Here is a 15,863-nt window from a genome sequence, read left to right on the forward strand (position 1 = left end):
TCTACCTGAAAAAGAATTCAGAATAATGATAGTAAAGATATCCAAAATCTTGGAAATAGAATGGACAAATTACAAGAAACATTTAACAAGGACCTAGAAGAACTAAAGAGCAAAGAAACAGTGATGAATAACACAATAAATGAAATTAAAAATTCTCTAGAAGGGATCAATAACAGAATAACTGAGGCAGAACGGGTAAGTGATCTGGAAGATAAAATAATGGAAATAACTACTGCAGAGCAGAAGAAAGAAAAAAGAATGAAAATAATTGAGGACAGTCTCAGAGACCTCTGGGACAACATTAAATGCACCAACATTCGCATTATAGGGGTCCCAGAAGAAGAAGAGAAAAAGAAAGGGACGGAGAAAATATTTGAAGAGATTATAGTTGAAAACTTGCCTAATATGGGAAAGGAAATAGTTAATAAAGCCCAGGAAGCACAGAGAGTCCCATACAGGATAAATCCAAGGAGAAACATGCCAAGACACATATTAAACAAAATATCAAAAATTAAATACAAAGAAAAAATATTAAAAGCAGCAAGGGAAAAAAAACCAAATAACACAAAAGGGAATCCCCATAAGGTTAACAGGTGATCTTTCAGCAGAAACTCTGCAAGCCAGAAGGGAATGGAAGGACATATTTAAAGTGATGAAGGAGAAAAACCTACAACCAAGATTACTCTACCCAGCAAGGATCTCATTCAGATTTGATGGAGAAATGAAAATCTTTACAGACAAGCAAAAGCTAAGACAATTCAGCACCACCAAACCAGCTTAACAACAAGTGCTAAAGGAACTGCTCTATGCAGGAAACACAAGAGAAGGAAAAGACCTACAATAACAAACACAAAACAATTAAGAAAATGGCAATAGGAACATACATATCGATAATTACCTTAAATGTAAATGGATTAAATGCTCCCACCAAAAGACACAGACTGGCTGAATGGATACAAAAACAGGACCCATATATATGCTGTCTACAAGAGACCCACTTAAGACCTAGGGACACATACAGACTAAAAGTGAGGGGATGGAGAAAGATATTCCATGCAAATGGAAATCAAAAGAAAGCTGGAGTAGCAATTCTCATATCAGACAAAGTATACTTTAAAACAAAGACTATTACAAGAAACAAAGAAGGACACTACACAATGATTAAGGGATCAATCCAAGAAAAAGATATAACAATTGTAAATATTTATGCACCCAACATAGGAGCACCTCAATACATAAGGCAAATAGTAACACCCATAAAAGGGGAAATTGACAGTAACACAATCATAGTAGGGGACTTTAACACCCCACTTTCACCATTGGACAGACCATCCAAAATGAAAATAAATAAGGAAACACAAGCTTTAAATGATACATTAAACAAGATGGACTTAATTGACATTTACAGGACATTGCATCCAAAAACAACAGAGTACACATTCTTCTCAAGTGCTACGTAACATTCTCTAGGATAGATCATATCTTGGGTCACAAATCAAGCCTTGGTAAATTTAACAAAATTGAAATCGTATCAAGTATGTTTTCAAACCACAATGCTATGAGACTAGATATCAATTACAGGAAAAAAATCTGTAAAAAATACAAAAACATGGAGGCTAAAGAATACACTACTTACTAACCAAGAGATCACTGAAGAAATCAAAGAGGAAATCAAAAAATACCTAGAAACAAATGACAATGAAAACATGACAACCCAAAACCTATGGGATGCAGCAAAAGCAGTTCTAAGCGGGAAGTTTATAGCAATACAATCCTACCTTAAGAAACAAGAAACATTTCAAATGAACAACCTAACCTTACACCTAAAGCAATTAGAGAAAGCAGAACAAAAAACCCCCAAAGTTAGCAGAAGGAAAGAAATCATAAAGATCAGATCAGAAATAAATGAAAAAGAAATGAAAGAAAAAATAGCAAAGATCAATAAAACTAAAAGCTTGTTCTTTGAGAAGATAAACAAAATTGATAAACCATTAGCCAGACTCATCAAGGAAAAAAAGGGAAAAGACTGAAATCAATAGAATTAGAAATGAAAAAGGAGAAGTAACAACTGACACTGCAGAAATACAAAGGATCATGAGAGATTACTACAAGCAACTATATGCCAATAAAATAGACAACCTAAAAGAAATGGACAAATTCTTAGAAGAGCACAACCTTCCGAGACTGAGCCAGGAATAAACTGAAAATATGAACAGACCAATCACAAGCACTGAAATTGAAACTGTGATTAAATATCTTCTAACAAAGAAAAGCCCAGGACCAAATGGCTTCACAGGTGAATTATATCAAACATTTAGAGAAGAGCTAACACCCATCCTTCTCAAACTCTTCCAAAATATAGCAGAGGGAGGAACACTACCAAACTTATTCTACGTGGCCACCATCACCCTGATACCAACGCCAGACAAAGATGTCACACAAAAAAGAAAACTATAGGTCTATATCACTGATGAACATAGATGCAAAAATCCTCAACAAAATACTAGCAAACAGAATCCAACAGCACATTAAAAGGATCATACACCATGACCAAGTGGGGTTTATCCCAGGAATGTAAGGATTCTTCAATATACGCAAATTAATCAACGTGATACACCGTATTAACAAATTGACGGAGAAAACCCATATGATCATCTCAATAGATGCAGAAAAATCTTTCAACAAAATTTAACATGTGGGCTTCCCTGGTGGCACAGTGGTTGAGAGTCCGCCTGCTGATGCAGGGGACGTGGGTTCGTGCCCCGGTCTGGGAAGATCCCACATGCTGCGGAGCGGCTAGGCATGTGAGCCATGGCCCCTGAGCTGAGCCTGCGGGTCTGGAGTCTGTGCTCCTCGATGGGAAAGGCCACAACTGTGAGAGGCCCGCGTACTGCAAAAAAAAAAAAACCAACCAGCATTTATGATAAAAAACCCTCCAGACCGTAGGCATAGAGGGAACCTACCTCAACATAATAAAGGCCACATATGAGAAACCAACAGTTAACATTGTCCTCAATGGTGAAAAACTGAAACCATTTCCACTAAGATCAGGAACAAGACAAGGCTGCCCACTCTCACCACTATTATTTACATTGTTTTGGAAATTTTAGCCACAGCAATCAGAGATGAAAAAGAAATAAAAGGAATCCAAATTGGAACAGAAGAAGTAAAACTGTCACTGTTTGCAGATGACATGATACTATACATAGAGAATCCTAAATATGCTACCAGAAAACTACTAGAGCTAATCAATGAATTTGGTAAAGTAGCAGGATAGAAAATTAATGCACAGAAATCTCTAGCATTCCTATACACTAATGATGAAAAATCTGACAGTGAAATTAAGGAAAGACTTCCATTTACCTTTGCAACAAAAAGAATAAAATACCTAGGAATAAACTTACCTAAGGAGACAAAAGACTTGTATGCAGAAAACTAAAAGACACTGATGAAAGAAAATAAAGATGATATGAACAGATGGAGAGATATACCATGTTCTTGGATTGGAAGAATCAACATTGTGAAAATGACTATACTACCCAAGGCAATCTGCAGATTAAATGCAATACCTATCAAACTACCACTGGCATTTTTCACAGAAGTAGAACAAAATAGTTCACAATTTGTATGGAAACACAAAAGACCCCGAATAGCCAAAGCAATCTTGAGAAGGAGCTGGAGGAATCAGGCTCCCTGACTTCCAACTATACTACAAAGCTATAGTAAGCAAGCCGGTATGGTAGTGGCACAAAAACAGAAATATAGATCAATGGAACAGGAATGAAAGCCCAGAGATAAACCCACGCACATATGGCCACCTTATCATTGATAAAGGAGCCAAGAATATATAGTGGAGAAAATAGAGCCTCTTCAATAAGTGGTGCTGGGAAAACTGATAGCTACATGTAAGAGAATGAAATTAGAACACTCCCTAACACCATACACAAAAATAAACTCAAAATGGATTAAAGACCTAAATGTAAGGCCAGACATTATAAAATTCTTAGAGGAAAACAGTGGCAGAACACTCTATGACATAAATCACAGCAAGATTCTCCTTGACCCACCTCCTAGAGTAATGGAAATAAAAACAAAAATAAACAAATGGGACCTAATGAAACTTAAAAGCTTTGAACAGCAAAGGAAACAATAAAGAAGACAAAAAGACAGCCCTCAGAATGGGAGAAAATATTTGCAAATGAAGCTACTGACCAAGGATTAATCTCCAAAACATACAAGCAGCTCATGCAGCTCAATATCAAAAAAACAAACAACCCACTCCAAAAATGGGCAGAAGACCTAAATAGACATTTCTCCAAAGAAGATATACAGATTGCCAACAAACACATGAAAGAATGCTCAACATCATTAATCATTGGAGAAATGGAAATCAAAACTACAATGAGATATCATCTCACACCAGTCAGAATAGCCATCATCAAAAATGCTGGAGAGGGTTTGGAGAAAATGAAACCCTCTTGCACTGTTGGTGGGAATGTACATTGATATAGCCACTGTGCAGAACAGTATGGAGGTTCCTTAAAAACCTAAAAATAGAACTACCATATGACCCAGCAACCCCACTACTGGGCATATACCCTGAGAAAACCAAAATTCAAGAAGAGTCATGTAGCACAATGTTCATTGTAGCTCTATTTACAATAGCCAGGACATGGAAGCAACCTAAGTGTCCACGGGCAGATGAATAGATAAAGAAGATGTGGCACATATATACAATGGATTATTACTCAGCTATAAAAAGAAACGAAACTGAGTTATTTGTAGGGATGTGGATGGACCTAGAGTTTGTCATACAGAGTGAAGTAAGTCAGAAAGAGAAAAATAAATACTGTACACTAACACATTCATATGGAATCTTAAAAAAAAAGGTCATGAAGAATCTAGGGGCAGGACTGGAAAAAAGACACAGACCTACTAGAGCATGGACTTGAGGACACCGGGAGGGGGAAGGTTAAGCTGAGACAAAGTGAGAGAGTGGCATGGACATAGATACACTACCAAATGTAAAACTGGTAGCTAGTGGGAAGCAGCCACATAGCACAGGGAGTTCAGCTGGGTGCTTTGCGACCACTTAGAGGGGTGGGATGGTGGGGCAAGGGAGACGCAAGAGGGGAGAGATATGGGGATATATGTATATGCATAGCTGACCCACTTTGTTATAAGGCAGAAACTAACACACCCTTGTAAAGCAATTATACTCCAATATAGATGAAAAAATACTTCCAAAAAACAAAGGTTTGTCCTGTGACTGTCTTCTGGGAGATAACCTCTAAGCCCTTGGAATATCCCTATAAGCCTGATAATAATAGCTTTGTTTATCTGGGGCCTTGGAGTATGCTAGGAAGCTTATGCTAACAATGTGATTTATGATGGGGTCTTTGGGCCACTTGGTATCAATATCGTCTCTGACCTGAGGACTGAGTATCTAAGGTCAGTCACTTGGTGCTCCGTGCTATAACTGACCCCCAATAAAAACCTTGGATACCAAGGCTTAGGTAAGCTTCCTGGGCTTCATGCGTATTGTCACACATCATTGCTGGGGTAATTAAACGATGTCCATAGCCTCCACTCAGAGAAGACAACTGGAAACTTGTTGCATGTTTTCTCCCGGACTCTGCCCTATGTGCCCTTTACCTTTTCTGATTTCAATCTGCATCCTTTCACTGTAATAAACCATACCATGAGTTTAACACCTTTTCCTTTTCTTAATTAAAATGTTTATTATATTATTTTTTATTAATTATTGCTCCAGCTTTATTGAGGTATAATGAATAAAAATTGAAAAAATTTATGGTGTTCAGTTGATGTTTTGATATTCATATAGATTATGAAATAGTCACTCCAACCAAGCTATTAACATATTTATCACTTCACAGTTGCCATTTTCTTTCATTTTCCTTTTTGTAATGAGAACACTTAGGATCAACCCTCTTAGCAAATTTCATGAATACAATACAGTACTGATAATGACAGTCACACTGCTGTACATTAGGTCTTCAGAACTTATTTTGCATAACTGAAATTATATACTCATTGACAAACATATCCCATTTCTCTCTTCCTTAAACCCCTGGAAACCATCATTCTACTCCACTGCTTCTAGGAGTTTGGCTATTTTAGATTCCACATATAAGTGACATCATGCAATACTTGTCTTTCTGTGTTTGGCTTATTTCACTTAGCATAATGTCCTCCAGGCTCATCCATGTTGTCACAAATGGCCATATTTACATCGTTTAAAATGATGAATTATATAATATTGCAATATACATATATATATCACATTTTCTTTAAACAATCATCTGAAGATAAATATTTATGTTGTTTCCATATCTTGCCAACTGTGAATAATGCTGCAACAAACATGGGAGTGCAGATATCTCTTTGTGATTCTGATTTTATTTCTTCTGGATATATACCCAGAAGTGGGATTGCTGAATCATATGGTAATTTTGTTTTTTTACTTTTGGGGGGAAACTCTATACTGTTTTCCACATTGTCTGTACCAATTTACATTCCCACCAGCAGTGTACACATGTTCACTTTTATCAAAATTCTTGCAACACTTGTTATTTTTTGTCTTTTTTATAACAGCCATTCTAACAGATCTGAGGTGGTATCTCATTGTGGTTTTGATTTGCATTTCCTTGATGATTAGTGGAGTTGAGCATCTTTTCATATACCTGTTGATCATTTAAATGTCTTTTTTTGAGAAATGTCTATTTAGGTCTTTTGCCTATGTTTCTTTTTTTTTTTCTTTTTTCTTTTTTTTTTGGTACGCGTGCTTCTCACTGTTGTGGCCTCTCCATTTGCGGAGCACAGGCTCCAGACGTGCAGGTTCAGAGGCCATGGCTCACGGGCCCAGCCGCTCAGCAGCACGTGGGATCTTCCCGGACCGGGGCACGAACCGGTGTCCCCTGCATCGGCAGGCGGACTCTCAACCACTGTGCCACCAGGGAAGCCCTTGCCCATGTTTTAATCAGGCTATTTATTTATCTATTGCTATTAAGTTGCATGAGTTCCATATATATTTTAGATATTAACCCCTTATTGGATATATAATTTGAAAATATTTTCTCCCATTCAGTAGGTTGCTTTTTCATTTTGTTGATTATTTCCTTTGCTGTACAAAAGCTTTATATGCAATCTCACTTGTCTAATTTTGCTTTGCGGTCTGTGCTTTTGGTGTCATATCAAAAAAATATTTGTCCAGTCAGATTTTTTCCCTGTTTTCTTTCAGTAGTTTTAGAGTTCCAGGTCTTATGTTTGAGAATTTCATCCACTTTGAGTGATGTATGGTGTAAGACAAGGGTCCAATTTCATAGTTTGCATATGGATATCCAATTTTCCAAATACCATAACACACGTATCCTTCAGTGAGTGCCATTATTTTCCTAGAGCCTAGGATGTTGAATTAAATTATGTGGAATCCCAGGTCTTTGACATTGATTAGTGCAGAATTAATTAGAAGGTAAGAATAAGGGTCTATTTAATTCCTATGGTATAACTATCAACACAATGCAATAAAGAATTCATCTCCTAAAATTTACTTTTATGACTCTGCAAATCAAGGGACCGGACCTCACAGTGCCATCATCAAATATTACTTCCAGTGCTACATTTTTGGCAATGCATTTTAATTGGGATTTTCAAAAACTGGTATGTATTTAGAAGATAATCAAGAAAGATGACAAGTTCATCTTGGCATTTCAAACAAATGGAATTAGACATTTTTGTACAGATACAGAAGGCAGAACCAGAATCAAAGTATGTCTGAAATAGGCAGTCAGTTTTTGGCTTAATAAAAAGGACATAATTCCAAAATATGACAGCTATCCATAAATGGATTGGGCCTATTTAACATACCCTCTTCTCTGGCTATATTTAAGAACAGGATAGGGGACAACGGGTCTGAGGTATTGTTGAGGGAATTTCCTACTCACAATTCAAGGCTGGTGACTAAAATCCTGTCAGTTTCCTAGTGCCGACTAAAAAGCCTTCAGTCAAGGATAAGTAGCAGTAAAATCCCTGATAGAAGGGGCAGTCTAGGTAGATGACCTGAGCTCAATAAAAGAATTTCTATGTTCTTTCAGGAAAAACTGATTTTGGACATCAATATGCTTTGGGAAGCAATGTCTGATCAGTGAGTGTAAATGAAGCTATAACTCAGTACACCAAGTGCTATGGACTCAAGCCCTGGAAGGGACCTAAGCCAATGGATATACTATAGCAAATCAAACAAAAATCTTTAGGATTGTACAAGACTCATTTAAAACAACAACAATAATACAAGATGCAAATCAATAGTGAAATGACTGGACTTACTCCATTCTTCAATTAAGTCCACCTGGGTCTCTTTAATTAGGAGGAAGACATAAGTTCTTCAGAGTTTCAGTGTTTGTCTTCTTTCAAAGAGGCATCGAATTCTCAAACACCTAATAAAAAATATTCTGACTATATTTGTTCCCCAAATTCGTGGAGCAGGTCCTATCTGTCACATTAACTCTTTAACTAGCCAAGCCACTTTACTTTTGGAGCTTGGGTTGGCATCTGCAAAGTAGGATGTAATATCTCACAAGGTCCTTTCCAGCCAGTAATCATAACATTTATAGAGCCACAATTAGTGTTAGCTGATTTCTGTACATCAGCACTTTACCGAAACATGATCTGAGACTTTGAGTAATCAGTTCATATACACCGTGTTGGTACCATCAAATAGCTCTGGATTGGAACAGGGACCTGTATGTTTCCTAAGACTGTCCTTCCCATGAATCCCACAGCCCAGGTAAGCTCTCTGTCAGCTTCTTTATAGATTTTGAAGAGGAACAGAATATCGTAGTTATAGCATACGGCACTTCCCCAGTTCGGGATTCCAGATCCCGGGGCTGTGTATCCGTGTCTGAACGTGCCCATCCATATACTTTTTGGGGGCATCAAACTAAGACCAGAAGTGCAGTCACTAACCAAACCCCCAGCACCTGACACACTCAGTTCGCCAGATCCGGTTCTGTCTCAGGAAAAAAAAACTACTCTTTGGGGCCCTGGGAGACGACGCATTTCCGGCGTGCTGCAGAGTCCCGACGCCACAAAGTCCTCGGAAACGTGGAGGCGGGGCCTGAGGTGGGCGGGCGCTGCTGTGGCTTTGGGCGCAGGCGCCGAACTTGTGGCGGCAGCTGAGATCCGGGGTGGGGCTTCCTGCCCCTTGCCGGCTTGTGGGGAAGCGGAGCGGGGCTACCCCGGCCGCCGGAGACGGTGTTAGCAGCTATCTGAGTTGGGTTCTGTTCCTGGCTGTGGCTTGTGCCCGCTTTTAGCTGCTCTCCTCGCCTCGTTTCTCTTGCGGCTCCGGCGTCGGCAGCGCTCACAGCCCTCGGCGTCGCCACTGGCGCCGCCGCCTGACCCGCAGGCCGATTTGGGCCGCGGAGCCCATGAGAGCGCGGGCCCCGCCGCCGCATTTGCGGCGTAGCTGTAGTCCCGGAACGCCCCCAGCCGGCGCGGGCATGGCAGCGGCATGAACGCGGAATCTCCACCGGAGAGGGAGGAGAAAGCGGCGTCGGAGCCCGAGGCGGGAGCCACGCTGGAGAAGCGCGCGGGCGCGCGGGCCGCGAGCGGCAGCTCGGTGAGTGCGGGCTCGGAGTTCGGACGCTTTACTCAGCCCGAAGCCCCAAGCCAGGGGAGGTTGGGCGGCGTCGCGGCCGGAGTCCGGGGGCGCCTGATGCGGGGCTGGGGCCTGGGTCGCCTGGGGATGAGGATACACTGATCCTCCGCGTCGGCTCGAGGGGCTCTGGCTGTCGGAAAGCCTGTCCTTTTCCGTGTCAGCCAGCCGAATTCATCATTGCTAGGCTTTCCTAGCGCTGCTCATCGCTAGACAAAAATGTAGGCGAATTGGTTATTTCAAAAGACGCCCGACGTGGGACCGTGAATATAAGTAATTTGGTTCTTTCAGAGTTCTCCATACACGCGACAGTGGATACTATTTTAATGGTGCACTTTCTGGCTTGAGCCTACATAGAAGATTTGTGGAGAACCTTTAGAACCGGCATTGGGCCCTGGACCGGGAAGTTGGCGGTGGAGGCTGGGCGGCGCCTTCCTGTTCCTTCATGGTTCTCTAGGCGGTCGCAGAAGCGGTTGGTGAGCAGGATTTCAGGGGAAGCTGCCTATCCCAGGGCCCAACTGAGGAGCGTATTCAGGCTAATCTCTTTTAACAGTTTCACGTGAGATTCAGATGGCTTCCGAAGCACTGGTTTAATTGGCCTGGATTCGGCAGAACAGGCTGTCAGTGGCGCTTAAATGTCTGACGTTGGAACTCTAAGCATAGAGTGTCATTTCTCAAAGATACATTTTTTTCTTTTTTCTTTTTTGCTCTATTTAGGACAGGAAATATAGAAACGGTACAATGAATAGAAACTAATGCCAAGGAGACTTTTCCCAAAGAAAATAGAAATTTTAGGGAAATTAAATTATATGCAATCGGCTTCAGATTTAATTTGCTTTTAAAGAATGCTAAATGATGTTGAAGGCCCCTTCCTGCCCAAGTGACTTCTTATTTTTGAGAAAAAAAAATTAGGAGTTCCTCATTTCGAAGATAAGATTTCTGGGAAGTGAGAAAGTGTTTTTGGTAGGAGGAGGGAAATTCTATACAATTGGTTTTTCTCGTTTTGTTTTTGATTACATAAAAGGTAGACTTATCTTCCTGCCGACTAAGGGAAACGAAACTGCCAGCTCCTCCTCCTGTCTTTGAATTGATAGACCATAATTCCTGACCAGTGGCCAAGCTAGTAACCTGAGAGGTAGACTCCATCCTTTCCCATCCCTTCATCCAATATGTTAGTAAGTCTAGCTAAGTTTACCAGGTAAAGATTTTAGGTTTTTTTTTTTTTTTTTTTTTTTTTTTTTTGCTGTACGCGGGCCTCTCACTGCTGTGGCCTCTCCCGTTGCGGAGCACAGGCTCCGGACACACAGGCTCCGCGGCCATGGCTCGCGGGCCCAGCCGCTCCGCGGCATGTGGGATCTTCCGGGATCGGGGCACGAACCCGTGTCCCCTGCATCGGCAGGCGGACTCTCAACCACTGCGCCACCAGGGAAGCCCCAAGATTTTAGGTTTTTTATCCTTTCTGCATTCCTGTGGTTCAGTTCCTTAGCATTTTTGACCTAGATTTTGACTATCTCTTGAGACCCTTGCTTACTTCATCATCAGGCTGCTCTCCACAGTATTGATTAGTGTAATTTAACGTGTAAATATGATCATTACTGCTGTCCTTAAATATTTTCATTGGCTCCCTTCGGCTTATAGGATAAAAAAAATAACCTGGCAGGTTGAAGCATTAAAGCATAGTGATTAGGTGAGCATGCTTGGAATCCCAGTTCCCACTTTTTATTACCTGTATAACTTTGGGCAAATTATATAACCTCTCCAAATTAATGATAGTGTTTACCTCAGATAATTGTGAGGGTTACTACAACCTGGCACCTGGTAAGTCCTCAATAAATATTAGCTTTTATTGTTATTATTTCTCAATATTTTAAGCATGAATGATTGGTCAGAATGTATAGGTGATCCTTGTCTGATAAAAAGCATTCAGTTCTCTCCCATTTACTAATCTATACAGGAACTAGACCCCAACCTAAAAATTAAAGTTGCTGATTTTATGTGCTTTGAACAGGATTTTTTGAGGAATGTGTACTCAAAGAAACTGAGACAGTTTATTCCCCGATTGCTTTCCCTGTGATGCATTTAGGCACAAATAGAAACCTGTCCAGTCTTTCCTTACCTCTTAGGGTGTGTCTAGTCAGTATTGATAAATTGCAGTGAATTCTGACTGAGTTTTGGTGCTTGCTCTACTTAGATGACTAGCATGGGTAGGTAGCAGGGTTCAGCCACTGGTGCTTTTTGTAACGTGTGTTGCCTGGGAAAGCAGTGAATGTCTTTAATCATATATGTTCGTGTCATATGCCAGTACCCCCAAATTATGCATCTTTCCTGTTTGCAGTTTCTTTCTAGTATTGCTTCCAGGTGCTACATTCTTTGGCCTCCAAGACATGGCTTCATTTTAATGTGTTGGAATTTCCTTATAGCTTGATTCTAGTGTATTCATGGTTTCAGGTTCTTAGATGCTACTAATAATCACAAGCAAGACTGCCCACCTACAGGGAATCGGCTGAAACTTTTTTCTACCTTGTTTGGCAAAGAGATGTATTGACCTGAATAATAGAAGGGAATCACATATTTATTCTAAGAGACCATTGCAATCTAGAAAAGGGAGTTGTGTGTAGTAAATAAGTTCTTGTTTTATTGTCCTTTCTTTGCTCTATCCCTTCCTAATTGTGCGTGTACATACACCTTGAAATGTTGTGTCAGAATTATTTGCATTATCATTGAATGCATATCCTTTTGGAATCATTTACCTCTGAGCATCTGAAGAGAATTAAGGATTTTCTGCAAAGAAAACACAACTGAGTTTAGCATACTGTGTATTTCAGAATGTTCATTGACTCCAAAAAGCCAGTACTTAGATACCAGTTAAAATCTCTGATGTAAGGCCTCTCAGGATCAATGCCATTCTGGTGACATTTGATGTGTTTTTAATTGATAGTCCTCAGACCGTTTCAGAGGGGCTCCTGTAAAGACTAATTTTGATTTATAAGGACAAGAATATTATATACTTTATAGGCAAAATGGAAATAGTACTGAAGAGCAGCTTGTTACCCCACCAAAAAGGCTAAAATGACTAGATATGTTTTGTTTGTAAAAAGGTGAAAGAGGGGACTTCCCTGGTGGTCCAGTGGTTAAGACTCCACGCTTCCACTGCAGCGGGGCACGGGTTCCATCCCTGGTCAGGGAACTAAGATCCCACATCCCACGGGTGGCACGGCCAAAAAAAAAAAGTGAAAGCAGACCTAGGGAAATTTTAGGGGAATTTTTTTTTTTTTAAATTAGCTTTCAATTCTTAACACTGTTAGGAATCAGTATGATTATTTTAGTAATAAAATAGTACTGGGACATTAGCACAACCAAACTCTGTTAAGTAAATTATAGCAGATAAAAGGAGAAATGAAAAGCATTTGTGAGCAGTTGATCTATCGCAATTTATAAAAGTAAATGCGTTGTGCTTTCATAGCAGAAACATTTATATTTCATATTAAGAATTATGCAGATCTCTAGTCAACTTTCAAGCCTTTATCAGAACACAGACGTTGTTGCTGCTGTTGTATTGTTCTTAGGCCTAGTATAGGCAGGATTTTGTAAAAACTTTCTTCTTAGGATATCTGAGCATCCTTTCCCACTGGTTTTCTTACTAGATTGAGTCTCTGAAGACAGGGACTACAGCTGTGTATCTTTTAATCTAAAATAGTCCTTTAATCTAAAATAGTCTAAAATGTATGTTAGAGAAGTAAATTAGTCTAGTTTAAACCAGTAATTATGCTTATCAATGAAATTAGCTTGTTGCTTTTATGTAAGTTTTGGTTGGCCTTATAAAACAGATTGGAGAGTTCTGTTTTCTTTTATTCTCTGAAGAGTTTGTGTAAGATGGTAATACAGTTGTAGAACTTTATGGTTCTTCAGTTTTTTTGGCTAATGTAGTTCTAGAACAATGTAGATTTTCTGTTTCTTTCTGTCAATTTTAGTAGGTTGTGTTTTCCTAGGAATTTGTCCATTTCATCTAAAATTTCAAATTAATTGGCATAAAGTTTTTCCTAACAGCCTCTTAGGCTCTTTTTAATTACTGTAGGATCTTTAGTCTATTTTTTTTTATTGCTGACATTGGTAATTTTTACCTTGTCTTTAAAAAATATTCTTTAGGGTCTTCTGGATAAATACTCACAAATTTTTCAAGTGGCATTAATTTCATGTCTTATTTCTGTATTATATGAACTATATCCAGGAAAATGCTCAGTAGTAATTGTAAAAGTGCACAGCCTTCTCTGCGTAACAGGAATATATATTTTTTCCACTGTCAAGGATGACGTTAGCTATACAGATGAGATAAACATGCTTTATTACACTATGGAAGCGTCTTTTTATTCCTCATTCGCCTTCTTGCTGGTGTTTTCTCTCTCCTTTCCCCCTCCTTTCTCTTTCCTTCCTTCCCTCTCTCCCTCCTTCTAGTTTAGTGTCTCATAGAACCTTCACAAGTGGTTTATGAAATCTGAGATGTGCCCTGGGGAAAGAGGTTGTGGCATGGCAAGGGCATTGTTATATGAAAATTGGAAGAGAAATTTGTCCTTAATATCTGTAATCAATTATAACAAGAGTTTTTAACCCTGCAAAAAAACATCATATTTGTGAAGTTTGGTCAATTTCCTTTCTAGATGCCTGACTTTTTTATATGTAGCTTTGTATTTGCTTGTCTTTTAAAAACAGCTTTATTGAAATATAATTATAAAAACTATATATGTTTACAGTGTACAGATTTGTGCTTTGACACTTGTGAAATCATTACTGCAATCAAAATAGTGAACATACCCATCACCCCTAAAAGTTTCCTTGTGCCCATTTGTACATCCTCTATCCACCTCCACCTTCCCAGGCAAGCATTTATCTACTTTCTGTTACTATATATTAGTTTTAATTTTCTAAAATTTTATATAAATGGGCTCATACAGAATATATTCTTTCTGGTCTGGCTTTTTTCAACTCAGATAAATTATTTTGAGATTTATTCATGTTGTTGTATAAATCAGTAGTGCATTCCTTTTTGTTGCTGAGTAGTGTTCAGTTGTATGGATGTATCAGTTTGTTTATCCATTCATCCCTTGGTGAACATTCGGTTTATCACCAGTTTTTGGCGGTTACAAATAAAGCGGCGATGAGCATTCATGAACCAGTCTTTGTATGGAGTATACTTTATTTTCTTTTAAGTAAACACTTAGAAGTGGAATGGCTGGATCATATGGTAGGTGTATTGTTTAACTTTTTAAGAAACTGCCCAACTGTTTTTTAAATTTTAAAATTTTAATTTTGCATTGGCACTAGCAGTATGAGAGTTCATCTACATCCTCATCAACACTTGGTCAGTCCATTTTAGCCCTTCTAGTAGGTCTGTAGTGGTATCTTACCGTGCTTTTATTTTGCATCTCCCTATGGCTAATTATGTTCAACATCTTTCCATAAGCTTACTTGCCATTTGTATATCCTCTTGGTGAAGTGTCTGTTCACATCTTTTGCCTATTTATTTGTTGTTGTTGGGTCGTTTATTATCTTATAATTGAGTTTTAAGAGTTCTTTATATATTGGGGTTGTAAGTCTTTTATCAGATACATGTTTGCAAATATTTTCTTCTGAGCAGAAGTTTTAATGAAATTTAATTTTATCAATATGCTCTTTAGGGATTGTGTTTTTGGTTTCATATCCAAGAAATCCTAACTCAGTATCACAATAATTTCCTTTTATATTTTTAGAATGAAAAAAAAAATTTACAATTAGGTTTATGACCCATTTTGAATTAATTTTTTATATGGTGTACAGTATCAATGGCAGTTCATTTTTTGCATATGGTAACGAATTGTTGCCTCATCTGTTGAAAAGACTTATTCACTGAATTGCCTTTGCACCTTTGTCAAAATTCAGTTATCCATGTATGTGTCAGTCTATTCTGGATTCTTTATTTTGTTTCATTGATCTGTTTATCTTTACGTCAGTACCATTCAATCGCTGTTACTGGAGATTCATAGTAAGATTTGGAACGAATAGAGTTTGTCCTACAACCTTGTTCTTCTCTTTTAAAACTGTTTTGGCTATTCTGGGTCCTTTGCATTTTAGAATTATAGAATCAGCTTGTCAATTTCTACAAAAAAGCCTGCTGGTATTTTCATGGGGCTTTTGTTGATCCAGAAGATCAGTTTAG

The 15,863-nt window shown here is 38.8% G+C and overlaps 1 protein-coding gene across 2 annotated transcripts in view; it reads left to right on the forward strand.

The window, feature by feature from the left end:
- Positions 1-9,193: 9,193 nt before the first annotated feature.
- The window catches only part of MFSD14B (major facilitator superfamily domain containing 14B), a 63,517-nt gene continuing 56,847 nt past the window's right edge, over positions 9,194-15,863 (forward strand). For both annotated transcript variants that reach the window (XM_060101438.1, XM_060101439.1), the window contains exon 1: positions 9,194-9,637. In XM_060101438.1, the coding sequence (XP_059957421.1) occupies positions 9,530-9,637 (108 nt within the window). In that variant the 5' untranslated portion in view covers positions 9,194-9,529. The remainder of the gene's footprint in view (positions 9,638-15,863) is intronic.

Source organism: Mesoplodon densirostris, chromosome 6 (genome assembly GCF_025265405.1).
Source record: "Mesoplodon densirostris isolate mMesDen1 chromosome 6, mMesDen1 primary haplotype, whole genome shotgun sequence".
Lineage (NCBI taxonomy): Eukaryota > Metazoa > Chordata > Mammalia > Artiodactyla > Ziphiidae > Mesoplodon > Mesoplodon densirostris.